Source organism: Notolepis coatsorum (genome assembly GCF_963971535.1).
Source record: "Notolepis coatsorum genome assembly, chromosome: 9".
Taxonomy (NCBI): Eukaryota; Metazoa; Chordata; class Actinopteri; order Aulopiformes; family Paralepididae; genus Notolepis; species Notolepis coatsorum.
The window spans coordinates 137,291,166-137,316,755 of record NC_140173.1 but is presented as its reverse complement, the minus strand read 5'-3'; the positions used below and the strand labels follow the sequence as shown (position 1 = coordinate 137,316,755).

The 25,590-nt window shown below is 44.8% G+C and overlaps 1 protein-coding gene across 1 annotated transcript in view; it reads left to right on the top strand.

Annotated features, from left to right (window-relative positions):
- Positions 1 to 22,503, top strand: part of pcnx2 (pecanex 2) — a gene marked incomplete at both ends in the record, with an annotated part of 92,605 nt that extends 70,102 nt beyond the window's left edge. Inside the window, 9 exons of the mRNA XM_084322019.1 lie at positions 209 to 353; positions 2,245 to 2,475; positions 3,260 to 3,417; positions 7,309 to 7,425; positions 16,405 to 16,577; positions 16,674 to 16,840; positions 20,710 to 20,787; positions 21,115 to 21,291; positions 22,336 to 22,503. Of these exons, the coding sequence (XP_084178145.1) occupies positions 209 to 353; positions 2,245 to 2,475; positions 3,260 to 3,417; positions 7,309 to 7,425; positions 16,405 to 16,577; positions 16,674 to 16,840; positions 20,710 to 20,787; positions 21,115 to 21,291; positions 22,336 to 22,503 (1,414 nt within the window). The remainder of the gene's footprint in view (positions 1 to 208; positions 354 to 2,244; positions 2,476 to 3,259; positions 3,418 to 7,308; positions 7,426 to 16,404; positions 16,578 to 16,673; positions 16,841 to 20,709; positions 20,788 to 21,114; positions 21,292 to 22,335) is intronic.
- Between the last annotated feature and the right edge of the window lie 3,087 nt (positions 22,504 to 25,590).

Here is a 25,590-nt window from a genome sequence, read left to right as displayed (position 1 = left end):
GATCAATCAATCAGCACAGCTAAATAGATGACACAAGTGGCATGTGTGTGTGTGTTACAACTTACTTTCTATTGATCTCTTTCTGACTATCGTTCTCTGTATTTTTCTCTCTCTCTCTCTCCTCCTCTCATCCTTTCACCTCCATCCTTTTTCATACCCCATTCTCCATCTCCACCCGCCCCCCCCCCCCCCCCCTCTTCCCTCCCAGTCTGGATTCGTTCCTGTATGGTTTCAACACCCTTTTTAAAGGGGACTTCCGCATCGCCACCAAAGATGAATGGGTGTTCGCTGATATGGACCTTCTGCAGAAGGTGGTGGCCCCTGGGGTCAGGATGAGCCTCAAACTGCACCAGGTAAATAACAACAACAACAACAACAACAACAACAACAACAACAACAACAACAACAACAACAACAACAACAACAACAACAACAGCAACAACAGTTCTGGTGCTCTGCCTCTACTGTGTTCTGCTGTGTATTGAGGACCACTTCAAAGGATCATATTGTGAAAATTAAAAAAATGCCTGTGTATATAATGGCAGCCCGCTCGTAAATATTGTCTTTTCTACATAAAGTTGAACCTAGTGTGTTTCTGACAACATATATGACAAAAATGTTTACGTTAAGTTTGATACTGTATGCTATTGCTGGACCTTGAGTCATATTTCATCAAAAACGTCTAATGTACAGGCTTGTGCACCCCTGCTAGATGTATGATAAACAGAATAGGCTCGTTCGTTAGAGGCACAGAAACAGCCCGTTGAGAACAGGACTGAAACAGAGGGGTATAGAGGCTGCTAGAATGAGAACAAGACTGAAACAGAGAGGTATAGAGGCTGCTAGAATGAGAACAAGACTGAAACAGAGAGGTATAGAGGCTGCTAGAATGAGAACAAGACTGAAACAGAGAGGTATAGAGGCTGCTAGAATGAGAACAGGACTGAAACAGAGAGGTATAGAGGCTGGTAGAATGAGAAAAGGACTGAAACAGAGAGGTATATAGGCAGCTGGAATGAGAACAGGACTGAAACAGAGAGGTATATAGGCAGCTGGAATGAGAACAGGACTGACACAGAGGTATAGAGGCTGCTAGAATGAGAACAGGACTGAAACAGAGAGGTATAGAGGCTGCTAGAATGAGAACAGGACTGAAACAGAGGGGCATAGAGGCTGCTGGAATGAGAACGACTGAAACAGAGAGGTATAGAGGCTGCTAGAATGAGAACAGGACTGAAACAGAGGGGCATAGAGGCTGGTAGAATGAGAACAGGACAGAAACAGAGAGGTATAGAGGCTGCTAGAATGAGAACAGGACTGAAACAGAGGGGCATAGAGGCTGGTAGAATGAGAACAGGACAGAAACAGAGAGGTATAGAGGCTGCTAGAATGAGAACAGGACTGAAACAGAGGGGCATAGAGGCTGGTAGAATGAGAACAGGACAGAAACAGAGAGGTATAGAGGCTGCTAGAATGAGAACAGGACTGAAACAGAGGGGTATAGAGGCTGGTAGAATGAGAACAGGACTGAAACAGAGAGGTATAGAGGCTGCAAGAATGAGAACAGGACTGAAACAGAGGGGTATAGAGGCTGCTAGAATGAGAACAGGACTGAAACAGAGGGGTATAGAGGCTGCTAGAATGAGAACAGGACTGAAACAGAGGGGTATAGAGGCTGCTAGAATGAGAACAGGACTGAAACAGAGGGGTATAGAGGCTGCTAGAATGAGAACAGGACTGAAACAGAGAGGTGTAGAGGCTGCTAGAATGAGAACAGGACTGAAACAGAGGGGTACAGAGGCTGCTAGAATGCATCATCTGAGTGTCTCTTTCAGCAAAGACATGTTTAGGGGACCTGAAAGACCTATTATTAACTTGCTGAAAAGGACCAAAAAGATGTCCCCTTTAATCTGCCTCGAGGAGAATACTATAATCGCTACCTAATTCTATTGTGTGATATTGTGTTTTACTGTTTCTACTCCCTTGTCCTCGGGACAACCCCACGTGTCTGGAAGACATGTTTTATTTAAATGATATTGTTTCTACTTAAACCAGTTACATTGGTTAATTGTGTAGAAACTTGAATTTGAACAGGTTTACATGTATGCTTTTATTTTGGTATTGTGAGGAATTCTGCTTTATCGGTGGCACGTAACGGTGTATCGGTAGAAAGCCAGAATAGCCGTTATGGCTGACCGATATATATCTACCCGGCCCTAACATGGACCATTTATCGCACCTCAGGACCACTTTACGTGCCTGGAGGAGACGGAGGAGGCGTCCATACTGTACGAGGCCATCAATAACTACCGCAGCAGTCTGGTCATCTGCCACGAGAGCGACCCCGCATGGCGGAAAGCGGTACTGTCGAGCCGCGACACACTGCTGACTCTGAGGCACATGATTGACGACGGCACCGACGAGTACAAGATCATTATGCTGTACAAACGCTACCTCAGCTTCAAGGTCATCAAGGTAAATGGGGCTGGGTGGGGTGGGTCTAGTATTGTGTGTGTGTGTGTGTGTGTGTGTGTGTGTGTGTGTGTGTGTGTGTGTATGAGAATTTCCATTTAATCTATAGGTACAGGGGGAGAACAAATAGGTAGTGTGTGTGTGTGTGCTTGTTAATTTCAATCAAATTGCATTCACTTGCAATGTATAAACATCCTCCTCAACCTCTTTCCTCCTCTTGACTTGTAAACTTCCTCTCCTCTTGTATTTGTATTTGTATTTTCTTTTGTTGTATTTTTGTCTCCTCTCGCCAATTCCTCTCCTCTGTCCTCTTGTCTCCTCTCATGTCCTCTTGTCTCATCATGTGTCTCCTCTCCTCCTCTCCTCTCTTCTCTTCTCTTCTCCTCTCCGCTCCTCCTCTCCTCTCTTCTCTTCTCTTCTCTTCTCTTCTCTTCTCTTCTCCTCTCTTCTCTTCTCTTCTCTTCTCTTCTCTTCTCTTCTCCTCTCTTCTCTTCTCTTCTCTTCTCTTCTCTTCTCTTCTCTTCTCTTCTCTTCTCTTCTCTTCTCTTCTCTTCTCTTCTCTTCTCCTCTCCTCTCCTCTCTTCTCTTCTCTTCTCTTCTCTTCTCTTCTCTTCTCTTCTCTTCTCTTCTCTTCTCTTCTCTTCTCTTCTCCTCTCCTCTCCTCTCTTCTCCTCTCCTCTCCTCTCCTCTCCTCTCCTCTCCTCTCCTCTCTCCTCTCCTCTCTCCTCTCCTCTCCTCTCCTCTCCTCTCCTCTCCTCTCCTCTCCTCTCCTCTCCTTGCTCTGTAGATTAATAAGGAGTGTGTCCGTGGTCTTTGGGCGGGCCAGCAGCAGGAGTTGGTATTTTTACGGAACCGGAACCCAGAACGCGGAAGCATCCAGAACTCTAAGCAGGCTCTGAGGAACATGGTGAACTCGTCCTGCGACCAGCCACTGGGATACCCCATGTATGTGTTGGTGCCACACGCTTGACTCTCTGACATTCTGACAAAAAGGTGTTTTCATTTAGGGTTCTTTGAACTTTTTCAGCTAATCACAATCGTCTACCAGTAGGGGGCAGCGCTAATCTCAAGAGGTGGGAGACAGTGGGCACGTTAAGTAACTGAGTGGCTCAGCTTTGCTCAGAGCAAATAGCGCACATAGAGCGGGATCCACAAAGAATGGATTGCGCGGTGCTAATTGCACCCTTACTTGCGCGGGGTTTGCACTCGGATTTTCTGCTCCGTCTTTGCGAGCTATCCACTAAAGGACATTGCGCGGATGAGCAGACACGCCCATTATGTGTGGAGTTTTCCTCTGCCATCGGTGTGTGAATGTGTGAGTGAATGGGTAATATGTGAGGAACAAATTGTAAAGCGCTTTGGATAAGTCTGCGCGCATATTCACACACCGATGGCAGAGGCAACCATGCAAGGTGCCAACCTGCTCATCGGGAGCAATTACAGCAATTACAACAATCATAACATAAGCACTCGACGCTGGCACTTACAGACACCAAAAATGGATTATAAACAGCGCAGCGTGTCTGCAGCCGCGTGTGTGTACGTGTCAGTTTTCGAGTATGTTTGTGGCTTAAGCGCTATAAAGAGGCATCATGCCAGCGTCACTGCCAGCGTTGTTGCCAGACGCAGGCATCGTAATGCCAGGCGTGCCCGTGAAATAATATTTCGAAGGAGAATATCACCTTTTGTATTTAATTGAGACCGAAAGACACTGGTTGCCAGCTCAATCAATCCTATACATTTCATCCAGTACAGCCATAATCTATGGACAGATTTTGTTGATTGAGATTTCGTTGGAACAGCAGAAAATAGATCTTATGAACAGTATTATAATTAGTTCGAGAAATATAAAGCCACATGCCGAGATAGCCTTCGCAACGTGGCGTGATTTGCTCCAAGTCTGGCAGTGAACACTATTAGAAAAATAAGGATAAACACTAAACCAGGTAATTTCAAATGCTTGGTTCTGAGATGATCAATACAGTAAACATTTATTTCTGATAGGTGTGCTGATCAGCAGTAATGCAACATCATGATTATTATTATTATGAAGTTATTATTATTATTATTATTATTATTATTATTAAATGAAAAATAACAGTGTAAAATGCAATATGCCTAGGAACATTGGCTTGCAGTTGCATTATTGCAAACTAAAGAAATGTGAATTCAAGAAGTTAAAATGAATAACAGGCTAAAAAAACAATTAGCCTATTTAATAGGCTAATCAGTGCGTAAAAAAGGCAATATGCCTCGGGAGTCGGAACATTTCTTTAGTTAGCAATAATGCAACTGCAAGCCAATGTTCCGAGACATATTATCTTTTATTTGTTAGGCTATTTGAATACACCGTTTAGCCCTAAATGGTGGATTCAAATAGCCTAACAATTACAAATAAAAGGCAATATGTCTCGGAACATTGGCTTCGTATTTTGTTTACTTCGTAATGTATAGAGCTTGCTTAATTTGTATTTTGTGTCTATAGTCCAACGCACACGGCGGGTGATTTTTGCCAGGCGATAATAATAATGCCGGATAATTTTCGGTCAAGCCTGACTTAAGCCGGACCTTCCCATTCCCCGACCAGTGGTGCAGTCGTAATATGGGAACTGGTAACACGCCACGCCACGTGCATGCGCACAGAACTGATTTATACACACACACACACGCACGCACATGTGATCTGGTAACACTGCGTGTAACCGCGTGTGACCACGACTGCACCACTGTCCCCGACGCTCGATTGTCTAAATCACCATGACAACAGATCAAAAAGTTTGAGCCTGGTCGGGAGCAGGGTTAACTTCAGTTAGCCGGATGAACCATGGCCACGCCCCCGCAAATAAATGACAGCTCGCTTCCTGAAATGATTCTCACAGTCTAGGATCTGCATTATACCATTCTGAATTACGTTTTTGTGCTCCATTCTTCCAGAGGGGGCTTTTGAAATGTAAAATAGACCCAAAATGCTGATACTAAATTCACTTTGTCCTAAATAATGCACGTTATATATACCGTGGCGCTCGCTAGGTGCGATGTACACATTATGTGGTTATTTTAACAACGCGCAGCATTGCAAATGTGAATCCCGCGGGGATATCCTTAATGATTGAAACCTATCGCTCGTTTGGCTCTGATTCCTTTCATATTCTCCGCTGTGGATGAGGAGCGAGGAAGGAGAGGAGCGCCTGGATTTTGTTTCATTCAAGCATAAAATTGAAGTGTCTATGCGTGGATTGTGGATTTTGTGTGATATTGTAACTGGGATTAAAATGTCTGATGAGATGCGCTGTTTGACGGATTTGAGAAATTGAATGAGCCGTTGACGTCACATTAATGCATTTGAGAATAAAGAGATAAAACTTCATTCAAAAGAAAAAATATTCTAAACACGGGTCTCTCGTTCATTAATGGATAAACAATGAATCTATCCCGTCTGGCACAGTGGCGCAGCGGTAGTGCTCAATCCTGGCAACCGGGTGACCGGTGTTCGAAACCCCGTGTTTCCAATATAATTTTTTGGAATATAATATTAATGATTATACGCAAAAGTAGCCTAGTTTTAAATCAATTAATCAATCAATGCCGTTAGAAAATCAGGATCTCTGCTATCGATAAGTGCTGGCTTTTCAACTGAAGCGGCCGCGCGCACTTATCCTGGGTCTCAAGTCTGGTTTGAGTTAACGAGACTGAATCCACCTTCGAGGAACAGGAAAATCCCGGCTTCAAACATCGGGTTAACTGAATCTGGATAATGGGACTCTTGATCGACTTAGTTGAACCAGGTACGGGGAATAGGGCCCTGGTCGCTCAGTTCCACTCACTCTGAGCTGCTCAGAGCGTTGCTGAGCACTTTCTGACTAGGCTCAGTTACAGAAGAAATGGATCCTACACTCTTACATCTGTCATGGGTTAAAGGCAGTCGCTCAGATGGAGCAGAACGTTCACGATGAGCATTCTCACCTTGAACGCTCAGTTACTTAACGCACCCAGTGCCATTGCAAAATAATGCAAATGGGGAAGGAGATAGGATAGCCAATGGGATAGTTACTGTACCCAGTTGCACATCCAGTATGTCAGACTGTGATGCATTTAACGTTTGATACACTCCTGGAAAGATTTCGCTATGTAAACTATGTAGTGATATCAGATATTTTGTTGTTGTTGTTGTTGTTGTTGTTGTTGTTGTTGTTGTTGTTGTTGTTGTTGATGAGAAAGGTTACACAGATGAATACACTGGGATATCACCATTGTTAAGTGTTACCAACTATATTTATATGCTGCATTGATCAATGACACATGCAGATTATGAAAGCCCAGACATGGTTGTGTAGTCAAATATGACAAAAACCAAAACCAACATTTCTATGAAAATCATCAAAGGTGGAGCATGACGCTAACACAGCTAGGGTTGGGGAGGGCCGACTCATCCTTGAGACACCCATATTAAAAAAACATTAGTATGCACCACTCATAGCCATGCGAGGCACTTTGGATAAAAGCTTCTTCCATCAAATCAGGGTTGTGGTCAATTGATGTTCAGTCAAGCATTTCCAAAATGAAACGGCGTCTCATATTTTAAGGATAGAGCCGTTTTGTATTATTTCATTGTAGATTAAGTGTCTTATTAATGTGGCAAAGGTTCTTCACTTTTTCGTCAAACTTAATTAACCCCAAGCCCTCGTCAGCCGACTTGTATTATGTTCCACTCTCACTCCCAATCTGATCCTGTTAAATTAAAACAAAGTGGACGGACAGAATATTGCTCTACATAATTATGCTTCACAAACCCTTCCCCCCCTGTCTTCTCTGATAGTCTCTGTGTTGTGGTTGTAGGTATGTGTCGCCACTGACCACGTCGTTCGCCGGAACACACCGCACGCTTCGCAGCATTGGGGGCGGGGCTTTGAGTCTGGATGCCATCCGCACCTGGCTGTGTTCCAAATGGCTACGGTCAGTCCCAATAAAATGTGTGTGTGTGTGTGTGTGTGTGTGTGAGGTCTTCCGTGCTTCACCTGGGTGCTGCCCACTACAACCGCAGGCTTCTACCGTCGGACACTGAGCAGTTCCACCTGAACGGTTGGAGGTTTGGTGCCTTGCTCGAGGGCACTTCCGCGGTAGTTGTCGAGGGAGGGGGGTGCGGGTTTAATCATGTTTCCCAAACATCCTTGCCAGTCGAGACACAGGAAAGAGAAGGTTCTGGAGGTATTCGATCCTCGGCCAGCAGGGATGTGGTCCGAGAAACGGAGGCCTTAACCACTACACCTTTTCATGTCAGGGACCCCCAAACTAATATGTGATAAGTCATGGATCCCCGTTTGATAGGAGTTTGTCCCAGTGACCCCCATCTGAAAAGATATGTGTTACTGAATATGATTTAGTCCAGAATATCTATACTGTGTAGGGAGATCAGAGAGGAGAGAGTGGAACCGATGATCAGAATAGTCATTTTTTTTTTATCCACTTTTTCTCCCATTTTTCTATATTTTCTCCCATCCCAATTTCGTATCATCCAATTCAACCCTCCCCTGTCACGAACGCTGTTTCTTGCCTCCCACAAGCCGGCTGCAATGTGGACTAAGTCATACATAGCACAAGTCCCCTCCGGTACTTGAGGTAACAGCAGTCGCATCTTTTCACCTGCGCAGCTCGATCTCCCAGTGGCGAGGAGTAACGCGTGGGAGGCTCACGCTGCCCCCGACACTTCCTGATTCTACTGCGCAGGCGCACCAACCGACCTGTAGGAGTCGCTGTCCACAACGCCCGATCCCCACCCATCAGTTTCCCACCCCCTAGCTAATATTATATAAAAATTGAACAATCCCCCTTTTAGCTGGGGACCCCAAAGGAGGACCCCAGACCACGCATTGAGAACATCTGCACTACACTATCACAGAGCACAGAGACAATTAGTTATTTTTATATATAATACATCCAAAGAGCTTTTAGAAAGGTGCAGAATAAAAATATTACTTTCCCCCCTAAAATGATCGATTTATTCTTGAACCACTTATACACATGCATGAGTCTTGTCTCTTTTGAAAGGAAACATTCTGAACTTTCTTCCACAACAGGAATAATCACTCTGAGTGCTAATGTAATAGAGTTACAGAGGTTGTACACATTGAAATAAAGGTTTTGCTTACTCACGTCTTTGTTTACTTGTTGCCAGATGCCTGTTTTTGAGTTACAACTGAGAGGTAGCAGCTGGAAAACATAACGGTTCCATAGCCTGAAGTTGTATCTAGTATAGGTCCAAAGTTGATAACAATCCCACAGAAAATGTGTGTTTTACAGATGTTTTTGTAATGTTCGTATCAGTAATAATTATTTCAAAATGGCCGACCGCTCAATTCATTTGGACGGGCGAGTAAGAAATTCTCAAAACAAACAACTTCTTCTATCCCTTTACCGTAGGAATCAGCCCTCGTGTAATATGCCATTAGCTCCAGAATTTCATTGGCTACAAAAACGGTCAATCATTTTCACCGTCAGAGTTGACTGGTCCGTTCAGGGCCTGCCGAAACCGGACGTGGTCACTTGTCTGAAACTCATGCTCGTTGGTTGTTTGGTCTTGTAACCCGAGATTGGAAGCATGTAATAGGTCGAGTAGGGTGTCACTCAATCAATCAATCATTTTAGCTTTCCAACAAAGTGTTGGTTGATTGGCAAAAATACAGCCCGAAGCCGACAGACGTGGGCAAATTGCTACGACGTGCGCGTAATGTTTAAGAGGTTAATGAACTTATCATTTAAAAAATGTTGGCTGGTCCAACATGAATGTTGTTGTTTACATGTTGTGTGCATGTATCCCCTCTGTACTTCCTATTTCCCCACATGGAATGCACCTGATTAGATCAATGACATGCTGGTGCTCTAGTGAAACATCTAGTGGCTGAATGTTTTCTATAGCACCTTTAACGCTCTATTGACCCTCCTCCCCCCTCCACCTCCTGTTAACAGTACCTGATTATGATCTAATTTCCCCCTTCTCTCTATAGAATACTCGTACACTGCTAATGCTATGAACAACTACCCTCTTACTTATTCCCTCGATCTTACCACCGTCCTCTTGTCCTTCACCCATTTGCATTACTCGTCTGCTTGTGATGACGGTGACATGAGACAGGTTAAATTATTCACCGATTTACATTCATCTTAAGTCCGTCCGGATCAGTAGCTACTAAAGTGAGCGTGGCCCTGAGCCCGTATAGGTCTCCAACGAGTCCCCTCTCCGCAGATTTACGAGTATTGACTCGTGGAAGTCAGTGCTTAGTGAGAAGATAATGTGCTTTTAAATACATGTGGGGATTGTGGGAGTGCCCACTTGAGAGAGCGACTAGACTAATGTCGGCTGGGACCGTATAGCCAGCGTCTTCACTCTGTTACGGCTCGGTCCTCCCCCCCCCCCCCCCCCTGCTTTCCTACATATTAATGTGAGCATGCAGTCTGCCATATAGCAGTGGCGCTGCATTACCCTCTGTGGATATGCTAATGGTTCTTTCATGTCTGAGCCGAGGATGTGTGTGTGTGTGTGTGTCATGTGTGTGTGTGTGTGTGTGTGTGTGTGTGTGTGTGTGTGTGTGTGTGTGTGTGTGTGTGTGTGTGTGCGTGCACGTGCGCGCGCGTGTGTGTGTGGGGGGGGCGGGGGGGGGTGGTGTGAGTGCTACACCACTTTCTTTAAGCCTCTTAGGGGCTGAGCTTTCCTTTCAGATTAGATTAGATTGTTAATTGTGATTCATTGGCCTGCAGGTGTTGTCTTAATTTCACTAAGTAGCCGCGGAGGACAGGACGTGTCAGTGTGGACACGTTTAACTACGTTTAGGAGATGAGTGAGACACTTATACCACCACAGGGGAGCAACCACAGAACTTAAAGGCTCTATAGGAGTCATTTGTGTGTGTGTGTGTGTGTGTGTGTGTGTGTGTGTGTGTGTGTGTGTGTGTGTGTGTGTGTGTGTGTGTGTGTGTGTGTGTGTGTGTGTGTGTGTGTGTGTGGGGTAGTAAATTGTAATAAAACTGCAGGCCTATCAGAGAAAAGCACCGGTGTGTTGATGTTCCTGCTGTAACAGGTAGTCAGGCTCAGGTAGTCAGGCTCTTTATATCCTGCTGTAACAGGTAGTCAGGCTCAGGTAGTCAGGCTCTTTATATCCTGCTGTAACAGGTAGTCAGGCTCAGGTAGTCAGGCTCTTTATATCCTGCTGTAACAGGTAGTCAGGCTCAGGGATGCCCCGATCGGTATCGACCAGCGGCCGATATTCACTAAAATAGCTGGATCGGGTATCGAATTTTTTAATAATTTTTTTATTTATAATATAATAAGAAATAAAATAAGAAATAACAATTCAGTACATTTATATCTACTGTATGTGTTAATTTGTTACATTTAGTTTAACTAAGTTAGGAAAGTAATGTTTTAAGTCAAGCCTGATGTTGCCTTGCACAAAAGAATGATCCCAGTCTCTTCCACACAGTGATTGTGGCATACAGTTTATTAATTGAACAGTCATTTAGTCATTTAGCAGACACCTGTATCCAAAGCGACTTACAAGTTCTGTATGACAAGTCATCAGGAAGGGCACAACTCAGCTGAGTAACAATGTTGGTTACAATGTTGGTGCTACAGTGTAGGTTAGTATATTAGGACAAGTGCATGACAGTAAGGTTAGTTAGGGTTAGATTATATAAAAAAAAATCTTTATCTATAACAAAACCAAAAACGATCGGTATCGGCAGTGTATAGGCCGATATGGCTCATTGAAGATTGGTGATCGGTATCGGTGGGGAAAAAAACGTGATCGGGGCATCCCAGGCTCTTTATATCATCCTGCTGTAACAGGTAGTCAGGCTCTTTATGTAACAGGTAGTCAGGCTCTTTATGTAACAGGTAGTCAGGCTCTTTATGTAACAGGTAGTCAGGCTCTTTATGTAACAGGTAGTCAGGCTCTTTATGTAACAGGTAGTCAGGCTCTTTATGTAACAGGTAGTCAGGCTCTTTAGGTAACAGGTAGTCAGGCTCTTTATGTAACAGGTAGTCAGGCTCTTTATGTAACAGGTAGCCAGGCTCTTTATGTAACAGGTAGTCAGGCTCTTTATGTAACAGGTAGTCAGGCTCTTTATGTAACAGGTAGTCAGGCTCTTTATGTAACAGGTAGTCAGGCTCTTTATGTAACAGGTAGCCAGGCTCTTTATGTAACAGGTAGTCAGGCTCTTTAGGTAACAGGTAGTCAGGCTCTTTATGTAACAGGTAGTCAGGCTCTTTATGTAACAGGTAGCCAGGCTCTTTATGTAACAGGTAGCCAGGCTCTTTACGTAACAGGTAGTCAGGCTCTTTATGTAACAGGTAGTCAGGCTCTTTATGTAACAGGTAGCCAGGCTCTTTATGTAACAGGTAGTCAGGCTCTTTATGTAACAGGTAGTCAGGCTCTTTATGTAACAGGTAGCCAGGCTCTTTATGTAACAGGTAGTCAGGCTCTTTATGTAACAGGTAGTCAGGCTCTTTATGTAACAGGTAGTCAGGCTCTTTATGTAACAGGTAGTCAGGCTCTTTATGTAACAGGTAGTCAGGCTCTTTATGTAACAGGTAGTCAGGCTCTTTATGTAACAGGTAGTCAGGCTCTTTATGTAACAGGTAGTCAGGCTCTTTATGTAACAGGTAGTCAGGCTCTTTATGTAACAGGTAGTCAGGCTCTTTAGGTAACAGGTAGTCAGGCTCTTTATGTAACAGGTAGTCAGGCTCTTTATGTAACAGGTAGTCAGGCTCTTTATGTAACAGGTAGTCAGGATCTTTATGTAACAGGTAGCCAGGCTCTTTAGGTAACAGGTAGTCAGGCTCTTTATGTAACAGGTAGTCAGGCTCTTTATGTAACAGGTAGCCAGGCTCTTTATGTAACAGGTAGTCAGGCTCTTTAGGTAACAGGTAGTCAGGCTCTTTATGTAACAGGTAGTCAGGCTCTTTATGTAACATGTAGTCAGGCTCTTTAGGTAACAGGTAGGCAGGCTCTTTATGTAACAGGTAGTCAGGCTCTTTATGTAACAGGTAGTCAGGCTCTTTATGTAACAGGTAGTCAGGCTCTTTATGTAACAGGTAGTCAGGCTCTTTAGGTAACAGGTAGTCAGGCTCTTTATGTAACAGGTAGTCAGGCTCTTTATGTAACAGGTAGTCAGGCTCTTTAGGTAACAGGTAGTCAGGCTCTTTATGTAACAGGTAGTCAGGCTCTTTATGTAACAGGTAGTCAGGCTCTTTATGTAACAGGTAGTAAGGCTCTATATGTAACAGGTAGTCAGGCTCTTTATGTAACAGGTAGTCAGGCTCTTTATGTAACAGGTAGTCAGGCTCTTTATGTAACAGGTAGTCAGGCTCTTTATGTAACAGGTAGTCAGGCTCTTTAGGTAACAGGTAGTCAGGCTCTTTATGTAACAGGTAGTCAGGCTCTTTAGGTAACAGGTAGTCAGGCTCTTTATGTAACAGGTAGCCAGGCTCTTTATGTAACAGGTAGTCAGGCTCTTTATGTAACAGGTAGTCAGGCTCTTTAGGTAAAAGGTAGTCAGGCTCTTTAGGTAACAGGTAGTCAGGCTCTTTATGTAACAGGTAGCCAGGCTCTTTATGTAACAGGTAGTCAGGCTCTTTATGTAACAGGTAGTCAGGCTCTTTAGGTAACAGGTAGTCAGGCTCTTTACATCCTGCCATGTCCTTCAAATCACCATGAAGCACCACAACAATGACATCTTACATGATCTTGTATGTGTTAGGGTTTGTAACCGACCCCAAGCGCAACGGCACAGAGAGAGTTGTTTCCGAGTTAGCCAAAAACAAGGGCGTGTTTATTCTCAGAGTCACAAGATTGAATTAGGTGGAGAACAGAACAAACGGGGAATCTGGCATGTGAAGAATGTTTGCGGCTCTGCAGATTCTCCCAGAAGGTGATGGTGAGGAATTTGCTTGTGACGTCTGAGCCGCTCTGCAGATCCCCCCAGCATACACTCCAGGTGGAAACGGAGGGAGAGAGAGAAATCCCAGTTAGCTCAGCCAGCGCACAACAGAAACAGAGAGGTGACTGATCCAAGGTGTAAATCCAACAACAAAAAATAGGTGAGAACAGTATAACAAAAACGGGATCTCTTTGGTGTTTCACAAACACACAAAAAACGAGTGATCCAAAAAGAACTGTTTCCAAAAACTCACCAGAGCGCAACGCGTAAAGCGGGCAGATAAACGAGGCGTAGCTTCGTACGGGGAATCAGGTTCTCCAACAGGGATACTTCACGAGAGTCCTGGGGAGCAACAGACAGCGACGGGAAAGAAAGGCAGATGCAGGGAATATTCAAAACGATCCAACCTCGATATTAGGGAGATCAGGGTATATAAAGCCACGGGGCGCTAATGACAAGCTGTGACAGCTGCGGGATGAAATTGATCATTGCTCCAGAAGCGTGTGGTGGGGAGAGCACCAATCAACACGGCATCTTACAGGAAAGAAGCGTGAGGCGGGGAATGCAATTAATTAACAAAATACCTTAAAGGAACGGAGCGAGTGGGTGGGGAGCGGACAAAATCTCACAGTACCCCCCCCTCCACGGGAGCCACCCGGCGACCCACTCGGCCCCGGCCTGCCCGGACGGGACCGAAGGAAGCCGGCGATCAGGGGCACTGGAGAGGGGGACAAAGACAGAGGCCCGGAGAGGGGGACCGGAGACGGGGACAGAGGACCGGCGAGGGAGGCCGGAGACGGGGACAGGGGCCCGACAGCGGAGGCCGGGCACGGGGACAGAGGACCGGCGAGGGAGGCCGGAGACGGGGACAGGGGCCCGACAGCGGAGGCCGGGCACGGGGACAGAGGACCGGCGAGGGAGGCCGGAGACGGGGACAGGGGCCCGACAGCGGAGGCCGGGCACGGGGACAGAAGCTGGACCGGGCGTAGCGGCTGGGCCAGGCGAGGGAGCCGGACCAGGCGTGGAGGCCGGGCCGGGCGTAGAAGCTGGACCGGGCCAGGCGAGGGAGCCGGACCAGGCGTGGAGGCCGGGCGTCGAAGCTGGACCGGGCCAGCGGCTGGGCCAGGCGAGGGAGCCGGACCAGGCGTGGAGGCCGGGCCGGGCGTAGAAGCTGGACCGGGCCAGGCGAGGGAGCCGGACCAGGCGTGGAGGCCGGGCGTCGAAGCTGGACCGGGCCAGGCGTGGGAGCCGGACCAGGCGATGAGGCAGGTCTAGCTGCCTGGGCACAAGCTAGCTGAAAGGGCAGTCCTAGCCATGGGAAAGCTACACACAAAGTGGAGGCCATGCTAGCTGGGGAAGCTACACGTAAAGTGGGGCTAGCAGAGGGACTGGGTTAGCTGCCTGGGCATGGCTAGCTACAGGGCCTATGCTAGCTGCAAGGGCTGCATTAACATAGAGGCTGTCCTAGCAGCCGGGGCTAAGCTAGCAGACTGGGGCCATGCTGGTAGTAGAGGCCTGGCAAGCTGCAGGGGCTCTCTCTGTGTCGGCTGGGGTCGTCATGGTTGGATCGTAATGTTAGGGTTTGTAACCGACCCCAAGCGCAACGGCACAGAGAGAGTTGTTTCCGAGTTAGCCAAAAACAAGGGCGTGTTTATTCTCAGAGTCACAAGATTGAATTAGGTGGAGAACAGAACAAACGGGGAATCTGGCATGTGAAGAATGTTTGCGGCTCTGCAGATTCTCCCAGAAGGTGATGGTGAGGAATTTGCTTGTGACGTCTGAGCCGCTCTGCAGATCTTCCCAGCATACACTCCAGGTGGAAACGGAGGGAGAGAGAGAAATCCCAGTTAGCTCAGCCAGCGCACAACAGAAACAGAGAGGTGACTGATCCAAACAAATATCCAAGTGACTTGATCTTCGGTGTGATACACACAGTTAGCAGAGTCCAGAGAAAAAACAATACGGTAATCCAAGGTGTAAATCCAACAACAAAAAATAGGTGAGAACAGTATAACAAAAACGGGATCTCTTTGGTGTTTCACAAACACACAAAAAACGAGTGATCCAAAAAGAACTGTTTCCAAAAACTCACCAGAGCGCAACGCGTAAAGCGGGCAGATAAACGAGGCGTAGCTTCGTACGGGGAATCAGGTTCTCCAACAGGGATACTTCACGAGAGTCCTGGGGAGCAACAGACAGCGACGGGAAAGAAAGGCAGATGCAGGGAATATTCAAAACGATCCAACCTCGATATTAGGGAGATCAGGGTATATAAAGCCACGGGGCGCTAATGACAAGCTGTGACAGCTGCGGGATGAAATTGATCATTGCTCCAGAAGCGTGTGGTGGGGAGAGCACCAATCAACACGGCATCTTACAGGAAAGAAGCGTGAGGCGGGGAATGCAATTAATTAACAAAATACCTTAAAGGAACGGAGCGAGTGGGTGGGGAGCGGACAAAACCTCACAGTATGTTTAATTCAACAGGCTGATTCTTAGTAAAAAAAAAAGTTGGGTCAGAATTTGAGGTTGAGTTTGAGGTTGATTGTTATGGATAAATAATACAAATTGTGTGTGTGTCTGTGTGTGTGTGTGTGTGTGTTTGTATGTCTGTGTGTGTATGTCTGTGTGTGTGTGTCTGTGTGTGTATGTCTGTGTGTGTGTGTGTGTCTGTGTGTGTATGTCTGTGTGTGTGTGTGTGTATGTGTGTGTATGTCTGTGTGTGTGTGTATGTGAGTGTGTATGTCTGTGTGTGTATATCTGTGTGTGTGTGTATGCGTGTGTGTATGTCTGTGTGTATGTGTGTGTGTGTATGTCTGTGTGTGTGTATGTGTGTGTGTGTGTCTGTGTGTGTCTGTGTGTATGTATGTGTATGTGTGTGTGTGTGTGTGTGTGTGTGTGTGTGTGTGTGTGTGCGTGTGTGTGTATGTCTGTGTGTGTGTGTGTGTGTGTGTGTGTGTGTGTGTGTGTGTGTGTGTGTGTGTGTGTGTGTGCGCGTCAGGGTGCGTAAGGACAACCTGACCAGCTGCAACAGTGGGGGGAACATGGAGGACGTGGACTGTGTCGCTGGCGGCTCGTCGTCCCTGAGTCACAACCACCCGTCCTCCGTCACGTCCAACAGCCTCAGCCTGTACAGAACCAGGACTGGACACACCCACAGACACCACAACTCTGGTAAACACACACACACACGCACACACACTTGGTCCATAACTCAGACTTGTGTTTAGCATTAATATTAACGTTAACGTGTGTGTGTGTGTCCTGCAGCCAGGAGAGAGTACCGTAGCCGCTCAGTCCAGCCCCAGAGCCAACGGCCTCCTGTCAGCAGCCAATCGGGGCCCATCCTGGATTCAGGCTCCGCCCATGGGTTGGTGCAGCGTCTGTCCAACAGTCAGCTCTCCTTCAACACCTCTATCGCCTCCATCTTCTCACAGGTACACACACGCGTGCAGTAGAAACCAGAGAGTATTTTTTAACGGTAGCCTATCTGAAGCGAAAAAAGTTAAGTATGGAATTCCGCAGGGAAGCTGCCTTGGACCTCTGTTATTCACCATTTATACAAACAATTTGCCGTTCATTTTAGAGCAAGCGAAGGTGGCTATATATGCGGACGATACAACCCTGTACATGGCGTCCTCCTCAGTGGAAGATCTGGGTGTGGCAATAAATAAAGAGCTACAAAAAATAGAAGAATGGATTAGAGCGAATAGAATGGTTTTAAACATAGCAAAAACAAAGTGTATTTTAATGGGTTCTCACCATACGCTAATTGCTAATCCAAAATTAAAAATAATGATGGGGGAAACTGAAATTGAATAGGTAGAAGAAGCAAAGCTACTAGGTATAACATTAGACAGTCATCTGAGCTGGTCAACGCATATAAATAACATTAAAAAAAATCGGGAGAGGGCTTAATTAGAAGATGTGCAGAATTCCTAACTCCAGAGTCAGTGATCCATGTTATCCAGGCTCTGATCCTTTCACATCTGGATTACTGTCCAGTGATCTGGGGAAGTGCTGGAAGAGAAACTGGGAAAACTACAAATGACATAGAACAAAGCAGCGCGCCTTGCTCTGAATTGTATAAAGGTCAAACATAATAAGTATGCATGAAAAACTGTCATGGTTAATGGTAGAACAAAGACTAAATGTAAATATCATAATGTTTTTTAGAAATATACATAAGAACAAAAAACCTGCTTGTCTATATGACGAGATACAATTCACAATCAACAGACACACTTACTCCACCAGGCATGTGTCAATGGAAAGATGTACTGTAAAGATGCCAAGAACAAATGCAATGAAAAGGACGGTGATGTATAGAGCCATGACTGCATGGAATTCCTTACCACCTGCATTAACTAGGGTTGAAGAAAAACAGACATTTAAAAAACACCTTAAAAATCATATAAGAAAGAATGGTACTGTCAGTTAAGTAAACATAGTGGGTGATTGAGAAGATGGGTATGTGTGATTGGTGAACTTCGATTTTTAATAGATTTGTATGTTGTATGTGTTATTGAGGTGTATTGTATTGTTTTATTGTATTGTATTGATTGTATTGTATTGATTTTATTGTATTGTATTGATTTGTGTGGACCCCAGTAATAGTGCCTGTGGCAATGGCTAATGGGGATCCGAGTAAACTAAACTAAACAGGCGCCCCCAAAATTGGCCATTTTAGTTTTAGTTTTTGAGGACTGCATACTTTTTTTGAAAACCACATGCATGAGCCTGGTCTCTTCTGAAAGATGACATTCTGAAGTTTCTGATTCCAAAAAAAGTATTCACTTTTAGTGCTAATGTAATAGAGTAACATAGGTCTGAACTTGATTGTAAAAAAACTTGTTACTCAAGTTTTTCTGTAGTAATTAGTAGTCCAGAGGTAGTATTTCCCCAGAAGGTGGTATGGCTTACAAATCCAGACAGAGCCATAGCCTGAAGCCTTATGTAGTACATATCCAAATTTCATAAAGATCCATTCAGAAATGAGTGATTAGGTGTCACGATGGGGTTAGGTAGAATGCAATAATACAGAAAGGGAAGGAATGGAGGAGGCAGAGGCGAGGAGTGAAGCTTGGAGAATGATGTTTACTATAGAATCCAGTGCAATACAAGGAAAATACAGAAACTAAATAACAAACTTCACAATACAAAACAACAAACACTAAGACTTACTAGAGGGAGAACGGTGCAACACGACGTGGAGGAACAGGGGGTAACTGGAGGAATGTCGCCACAACGAAGGGGAGACAGACAGACACCTAAATACCCCGACTAATTAACAATTAAGAACACCTGGCCAACACAGAATCACAACAACACCTAGACAATAAGCAAAGAACAACTAAACACAAAAGCAACTCCTAACAACCCAAAACAGTGCATGACATCACACCAGGGAAGGGAAAGACAACAACAGTACACACCATGACACCACATTAATCATACTATTAATTATTGTTATCACCGTAGTCAGGATGTCCAGTGTACTGGAGCGCACCGATTGTTTGTCACCACTAGAGGGTGGTAGGGCGCCAATGTCAGGCCGAGGGCCAATGTCAGATAGAGGGCATTGCCCAAAGTTAGGTGGAGGGTACTGCCCACTGTTACCATCCTGCCCAGTCCAGCCAGGACCGGGCCTAGGATCCTGACAATTAGGAGTGATTTTGGTAAACTGTGTACAAAGAAAAACTCAGTTTTCTCATAGACTTCAATTCATTTGGCTTCCTGTTAAAGAATTGAGTTGTTCACCTAGATCCCTGATTCACATGGGGTATCATTGGAAGCCACACTCATTGGCTACAACGATCCACAATCATTTTCGAGATTGGATCTAGATTGACGGAACTACTGCAGCCTGAGTCGGGAGTGGTACTTTGCACAAGCCTCAAATACCGCCATGTAACTCGAGAACCGCTGAACGGATTTTGTCGCTATCGACAGGCAACAAATAAGCCTTCAATTCGATATATATATTGTATTAAAAAATATGCACACCCGAGCCACTAGGGGTTGCCAAAGTGCCGGTTGCAAAAAGTCCAAAAAACTTCCCATATGAGGGACGTTGCAGCTTAAGAGGTAGCGTGGCATAGCTACAACGGGACCTGGCTAATCCCTGGCGCTGAATGAGTTAAGACCAACCCCATTGAATTAAGCTTGAATCTTATTGGCTAATAATATGTTAAGGGATGCCAGAAAATTACACGCAAGCCTGGCTTCAATGGCAATCAAAATAATGCTACCAGCAGTGTAGCTGCCTCAGTTGCCTGGCTGCCTGCAGCCAGTCAGTGCAGTGTTATAGAGAGTGGGCGCAGTTTCGCTCGTTCGGTTCATTTCTCCAGGAGGGAGACACTTATTATAACACAGAGATGAAAAATAATGATTTTCTTATTATTGTAAACTATAAACTTTTTTTTTCTTTTTTTCTACTGGTCATATTTTTGGGGAAGCTTGGCTTCCCTTGGCTCCATGAATATTCGCCACTGCTGTAGAGTTGTGCTCATAGGGGCTCTCTCTCTCTGTAGAGTTGTGCTGCGCTCTCTCTCTGTAGAGTTGTGCTCATAGGGGCTCTCTCTCTCTCTGTAGAGTTGTGCTGCGCTCTCTCTCTGTAGAGTTGTGTTCATAGGGGCTCTCTCTCTGTAGAGTTGTGCTGCGCTCTCTCTTCAAGTTTCAAGTTTCTTTAATAGTTGTCATACAGAAGTACAGAATACTTTCATACAAAATGCTTCTTACTGTTACGCTCCAGAGACTGTGCTAGACCAGATAAGTATGAAATAAAATAGTATAGCATGTAATAAAAGTAAAAATAGAGGTCACAGTGTTCAGTATAGACATATGTACAATGTTCGATGCAGAATAGAAGTAACTGAGTTACCATACATGTAGAGTTGTGTTCATAGGCTCTCTCTCTCTCTGTGTAGAGTTGTGCTGCGCTCTCTCTCTGTAGAGTTGTGTTCATAGGGGCTCTCTCTCTCTGTAGAGTTGTGCTGCGCTCTCTCTCTGTAGAGTTGTGCTGCGCTCTCTCTCTGTAGAGTTGTGTTCATAGGCTCTCTCTCTCTCTCTGTAGAGTTGTGCTGCGCTCTCTCTCTGTAGAGTTGTGTTCATAGGGGCTCTCTCTCTCTCTCTCTCTGTGTAGAGTTGTGGAGGGGGAACTTATTTTTGCGGAGCTTTCACAGTAAATGTAATTCAATTGTGTGTGTGTGTTTTTTTTATTGACCCTAAACAAATGTTTTAATGTGTTTAAGTCGTGCTCAATAAAGGCTTGTTGAAACTCTCTCTCTTCTCCCTCTCCCTCCAGGTCCCTCGTCTGTCGGGGGCAGGGGGGGGGATCAGCTCTCAGCTCCAGGCAGCGCAGCATCAGCAGCGCTCCAGTCAGGTAGGTAGGGGCTCGTGCTCCGGGCAGTATCAGCCATGTGCCTCATACAGTATGTGTGTCATACAAACCACTTGTGAAGCATGATGCATCTATAGTACGTGACAAAGCACTGACGTAGTGAATACTGTACAATGTAGACTCGTGCCAACTTCAACTGTCAACCGTAGTCCTGGCCGTTTCCTACAGTAGCAGCACGTCAAACATTCCACTGAAGCCGTTCATATTACCACCATAGACCTTTTCAGTGGAATTCTGTTGCTACTAGGGAAACAGCTCGAGCCCTAAGAACTCCCATGTCCCTCCTCCGTGACGCGTGTCTTTCCCCAGGTGTCGTCGTCCTCCTCCACGCTCAGCCTGCTCTTTGGGAAACGTAGTTTCTCCAGTGGACTCGTCATCTCCGGGCTGTCGGCCGCCGAGGGAGGCAACACCACGGACACCCAGTCCTCGTCTAGTGTCAACATCGCCATGGGGCCCTCACACAGGTCCAGCAGTAGGGCCACACAGGTAGGCAACACCACGGACACGCCAGTCCTCGTCTAGTGTCAACATCGCCATGGGGCCCTTACACAGGTCCACCAGTAGGGCCACACAGGTAGGGAACAAGTGGAGACTCTGGGATTTGAAACTACATTACAAACGGGGGCAGTACATTAGGCAGTGTTCCTGTCTGCCTGAAGGCCGTCTACAACAGAACTGCGTTTTTACGCGTCTCTGATTGGCCAGGTAATTTCTGGTCATGTGACATGTACGCCCAATCGTGGGCCGGCAAGTTTCTACACTGGTTAAGCTTAGGCGCTCGTTCGAAGTCGGTTAAGGTTAGAGTTTGTCTTAGAGCATGGCGATAGAACGCCTGCCCTGATTCCGACGGTTAAGCTTAGGCACTCTTTCGAAGTTGGTTAAGGTTAGAGTTTGTCTTAGAGCATGGCGATAGAACGCCAGGTATAGTTTGCAGGCTGTTAGACCCGGAAATAGGCGCAGAACTTGCTGTCCCACGATTGGCGCACATGTCACATGACCTGGCCAATCAGAGCGCAAAACTCGAACACGGAAAACGCAGTTCCGTCGTAGAAGGCATACACGCTTCCTGTCTCTGTTTTCGAGCAACACTGTACTTATTGTACTTATTTTATGCCTATTCTTATGTCTGCACTTTATGCATTGCTTTTATTCTGTCAACTGTATGGTAATTGTATGCCTATGTTCATTTTATGCTATTTGCTGTGAAGCACTTTGAGCATGCAATCCATGTATGAAAGGTGCTATATAAATAGTTATAATTATTATTATTATTATTATTATTATTATTATTAAAAAGGAAAGCTGATTGCCCGTTTCTGTTTAGACTGCTCCACCTCGTGTGACACTGCCAACTCTCTCAGGGGCTACAGATGAATAGCTATGAGCTCATAGCTACGTATATCTGGTGCAAATACAATCAAATAAAAATAGGATAGGAAATGGACACTATCCATAGAATATAATGAATATTTAACTTGAACTATTGTTATGGTATCTCAAATCTAATCTGTCTCTCTCTCTCTCTCTCAGTGGACATCAGAGGCATATGAGAGCGTAGATGCCACAAACACTGCCATTGGTCCAAAAGAAAGTACGCAGTCAGGGGATGGAGGCTGCAGCCAGGGATTGGACGAGACCCAGGAAGACTCCGCCTCTGCCTCAACAGTCCCAGAAGCTGTGGATCAAAAGACTGTCTAAAAAGCACACGATGCTCACTGACAGAGCAGTCTGTGTGAGAGTACACGCTCATACAGAGAAGACTGTGTTAAAGAACACACACACACACACACACACGCGCACACACAAGGAAGATTGTACGAGAGAACACACACATGCACAGAAACCTGCCTCCTCTCCTGTCCTTAGCATGGTGTCACCCTGTCGTCTGAATGTAAAACAAAAAAAAACAAGATCTTGGATCCAGTGAAGAAATAAAGACTTTTTAAATTAGACAGCTTCTTTCTATCTATGGTTACCATAACGTACTATCGTTAGTGAATAGGCAGTCAAATGTGTGTGTGTGTGTGCCATGTCACGCCATTAGGAGGGTAATGGCAGACCTGGCTTCCTGGAGCAACTACTTAGAAGCTCCAAACTTGTATAAAAATAAAGAAAGAGTCAAACTTGATAATTTATTGATATGGGTTCAAGTTTTATCTCAGTTCATCTTTCATCTTAATATACAGTGAATTCAAAGGACGAGCAACCCTGTTGTTTTGAAGGATAATTGAGGATATTTTAGTGATGGGCCCAAAATAATGATCATAATCAGTGTCTATCGACAAATACCGTGTAATTACTGGAAAATGGTGTGAAAGTCAGGAGCTTGTTCTTGTGGTTACTATTACATAAAACTAACATTTGATCCCCAATATGGGGATTAACCCTGTGACCACCAAACATCCTTTCTAAGTTCTAAGTGCAAAGACATTCTGTTAATGATCCGAATCAGTGTATAATTTGTTCTTTTCATATTCAATTGAGAATCCAAAATAGGAAAATAAAAAAAACAATGTTATTTTGTTATTCTCTTATGAATCTGATACCAAATTACAAATGACGGTTTGTTTTCCATACTTTCGATTTAATGCTCAACTCAAAAATGAAAAGGAAATGAAAACCGCGGGTCAAACTTGATTTTGATGTTCGATATCCGATCTGTGTGACTTGGAAATTATTGACTTCTTTGTGTGTTGCACTTAAAGGTGCTGTAAGTGGTATTTAGTTTTGTTAAAACAAGTGTTAAATAGCCCAGTGCCTGGTCAGTATGGTCTCCCAGTCTCTCCGCTCTGCAGTAAACAGAAAATAAATGTTCTGGTATCCCTTCCAACTTCCAATTGGAAGGGATTGGAATATCCAATCAGGAAAAAGAACCCTAGATTTTTTACTCATTTCAAGAAATCTTGCCAAGCCAAATTTGCTTACTGAAGATTATTCTACTTGTTTCAAGGACACATTTGCTTAAAACTAGTTTTTATTTCTTATTTTTGTCAGACCATTTTTGCAATGTGGAGTTCTCTCTCCTGACAGTTCAGTGCAAGAAAGCCTCACAGACATCCAAAAACACAATTTAGTTTGACAGTTATTGAGAGTGAATGGGTTTGAAAGGTTTATTTGGTCACCTTTGGAATATTTCTGCCACAGTGGGTGGTGTATCTGGGAGTTGCAGAAGGCCTTGTGGTTGCAGCGGTAGGTGGGTGGGCGGTGGAAGGAAAAGCTGGTAGGGTTGTGTGTTACCGGCACACTGGGTGAGTCATCCATGCTGATACTCATAATGCACCTCATAATGTCCTCATACTGCGAGGCCTAAAGTGTCCATTAGTCCCAGGGCCCGGTTGTTCAAAAGGTTTAATCCGGATAAAACTGATCCGGATTTGGAAATCCTATGTTTTGCTATCCAGGATCACGTAATCCAGTTTATTTTTGTGCCGTTTTTTCAAAGATAACCAGTGCTCGAAATGGGATAGGCTATCACAATGTAGGTTGTGAAATGAAAATGGGGGACCCTGATGTAAACAAGACAAACGTCTTTCTCTGGTCTGCATCCCCTTAACAATTGTGTGTATTGAGCCGTACTGTATTGTACCCATTCTGCAATCTGTTAAATAAAGTTTTCATTCATTCATTCATTCATTCATTCATTCATTCATTCATTCATTCATTCATTCATTCATTCATTCATTCACTAGCTATGTAGACAGGTAGAATAGCTAGCGTGGGGTCACTTCATTTTATTTTTTATTTTAACAGAAAACAACACAATTAAACTATATAAACATCCCCCTTCCATTTTCTATTTTTGGAAACCGGCAGTCCGCTCATCCGAGACCTACAACAAATAAAAATATATATACATTACTCACAAATACTGTACATTGTGGATATTTAGAACAAGTTTCAAATAAAGATGTATTGAATTGAATAAAAAGGCTAAATGTCCAATACTTACCAACAATAAATAACTTCAGAGTTCTTCATCATCTGCTGTGGAGAGCCCAGCTTGTACAAGCTTGGCTTTTAGGAGGCGGATCTCAAATCTAGCCTTGCTTTGCTGTAGTCAGGTGAGGGTCAGTTGTTCCTCTGCCAGACGAGTCTGTACTTCCACCCTTTCAGTCTCTCTTTGCGGAAGTGCCTATAATCACCATCTCCGTTTGCCAAAGGACACTTTCTGAGTTCCTGTGGCAACTACTGGCTCTACCAGTGAGGATCCACCTTCTTCCTCAATGATGGGGCTGAGATCCAAAATAAATGTGTCCTCTGGATCAGGAGGAACTGGCTCACTTTCCTCTCCAATCGCAGGCTCACCATCCCCTACAACACCTTGAATCCCATGCAGAGTTTGTGACTTCTCACCTCCAATAATGTCAAGGACCACATCTGTGTAATCTTGTTGCCTGTTTGGGTGTTTTTGGCTTCAGCGTGGTCCTTTGTTGCCCTGGCCCTAAGATTCGTCCATCTAGCTTTAACTTGCTCTGTGGTCCTCTTCTGGCCAGACACCATGGCATTCACATTCTGGGTGATTTCAACCCAAATATAATTTTTTTTCTTTTTGTTGGTAAGTTCTCCACCCTTAGCAGAACTAAAGCTCCCTACTATTGAGCCAAAATGGCACCTAACACCCTCTAGTAGCGCAGGGCCTTTTGGGTCCATGGTTCCATCGCTTTGGTGTAGTGAACATAGTTCATCATTTATAGGGTTTGGGTATGATTGCCTTAATTGAACACAAGTCAAAGTCAAATGACTGATGACCATGTCAGTGTGATTAATATACAGTGATAAGTGACA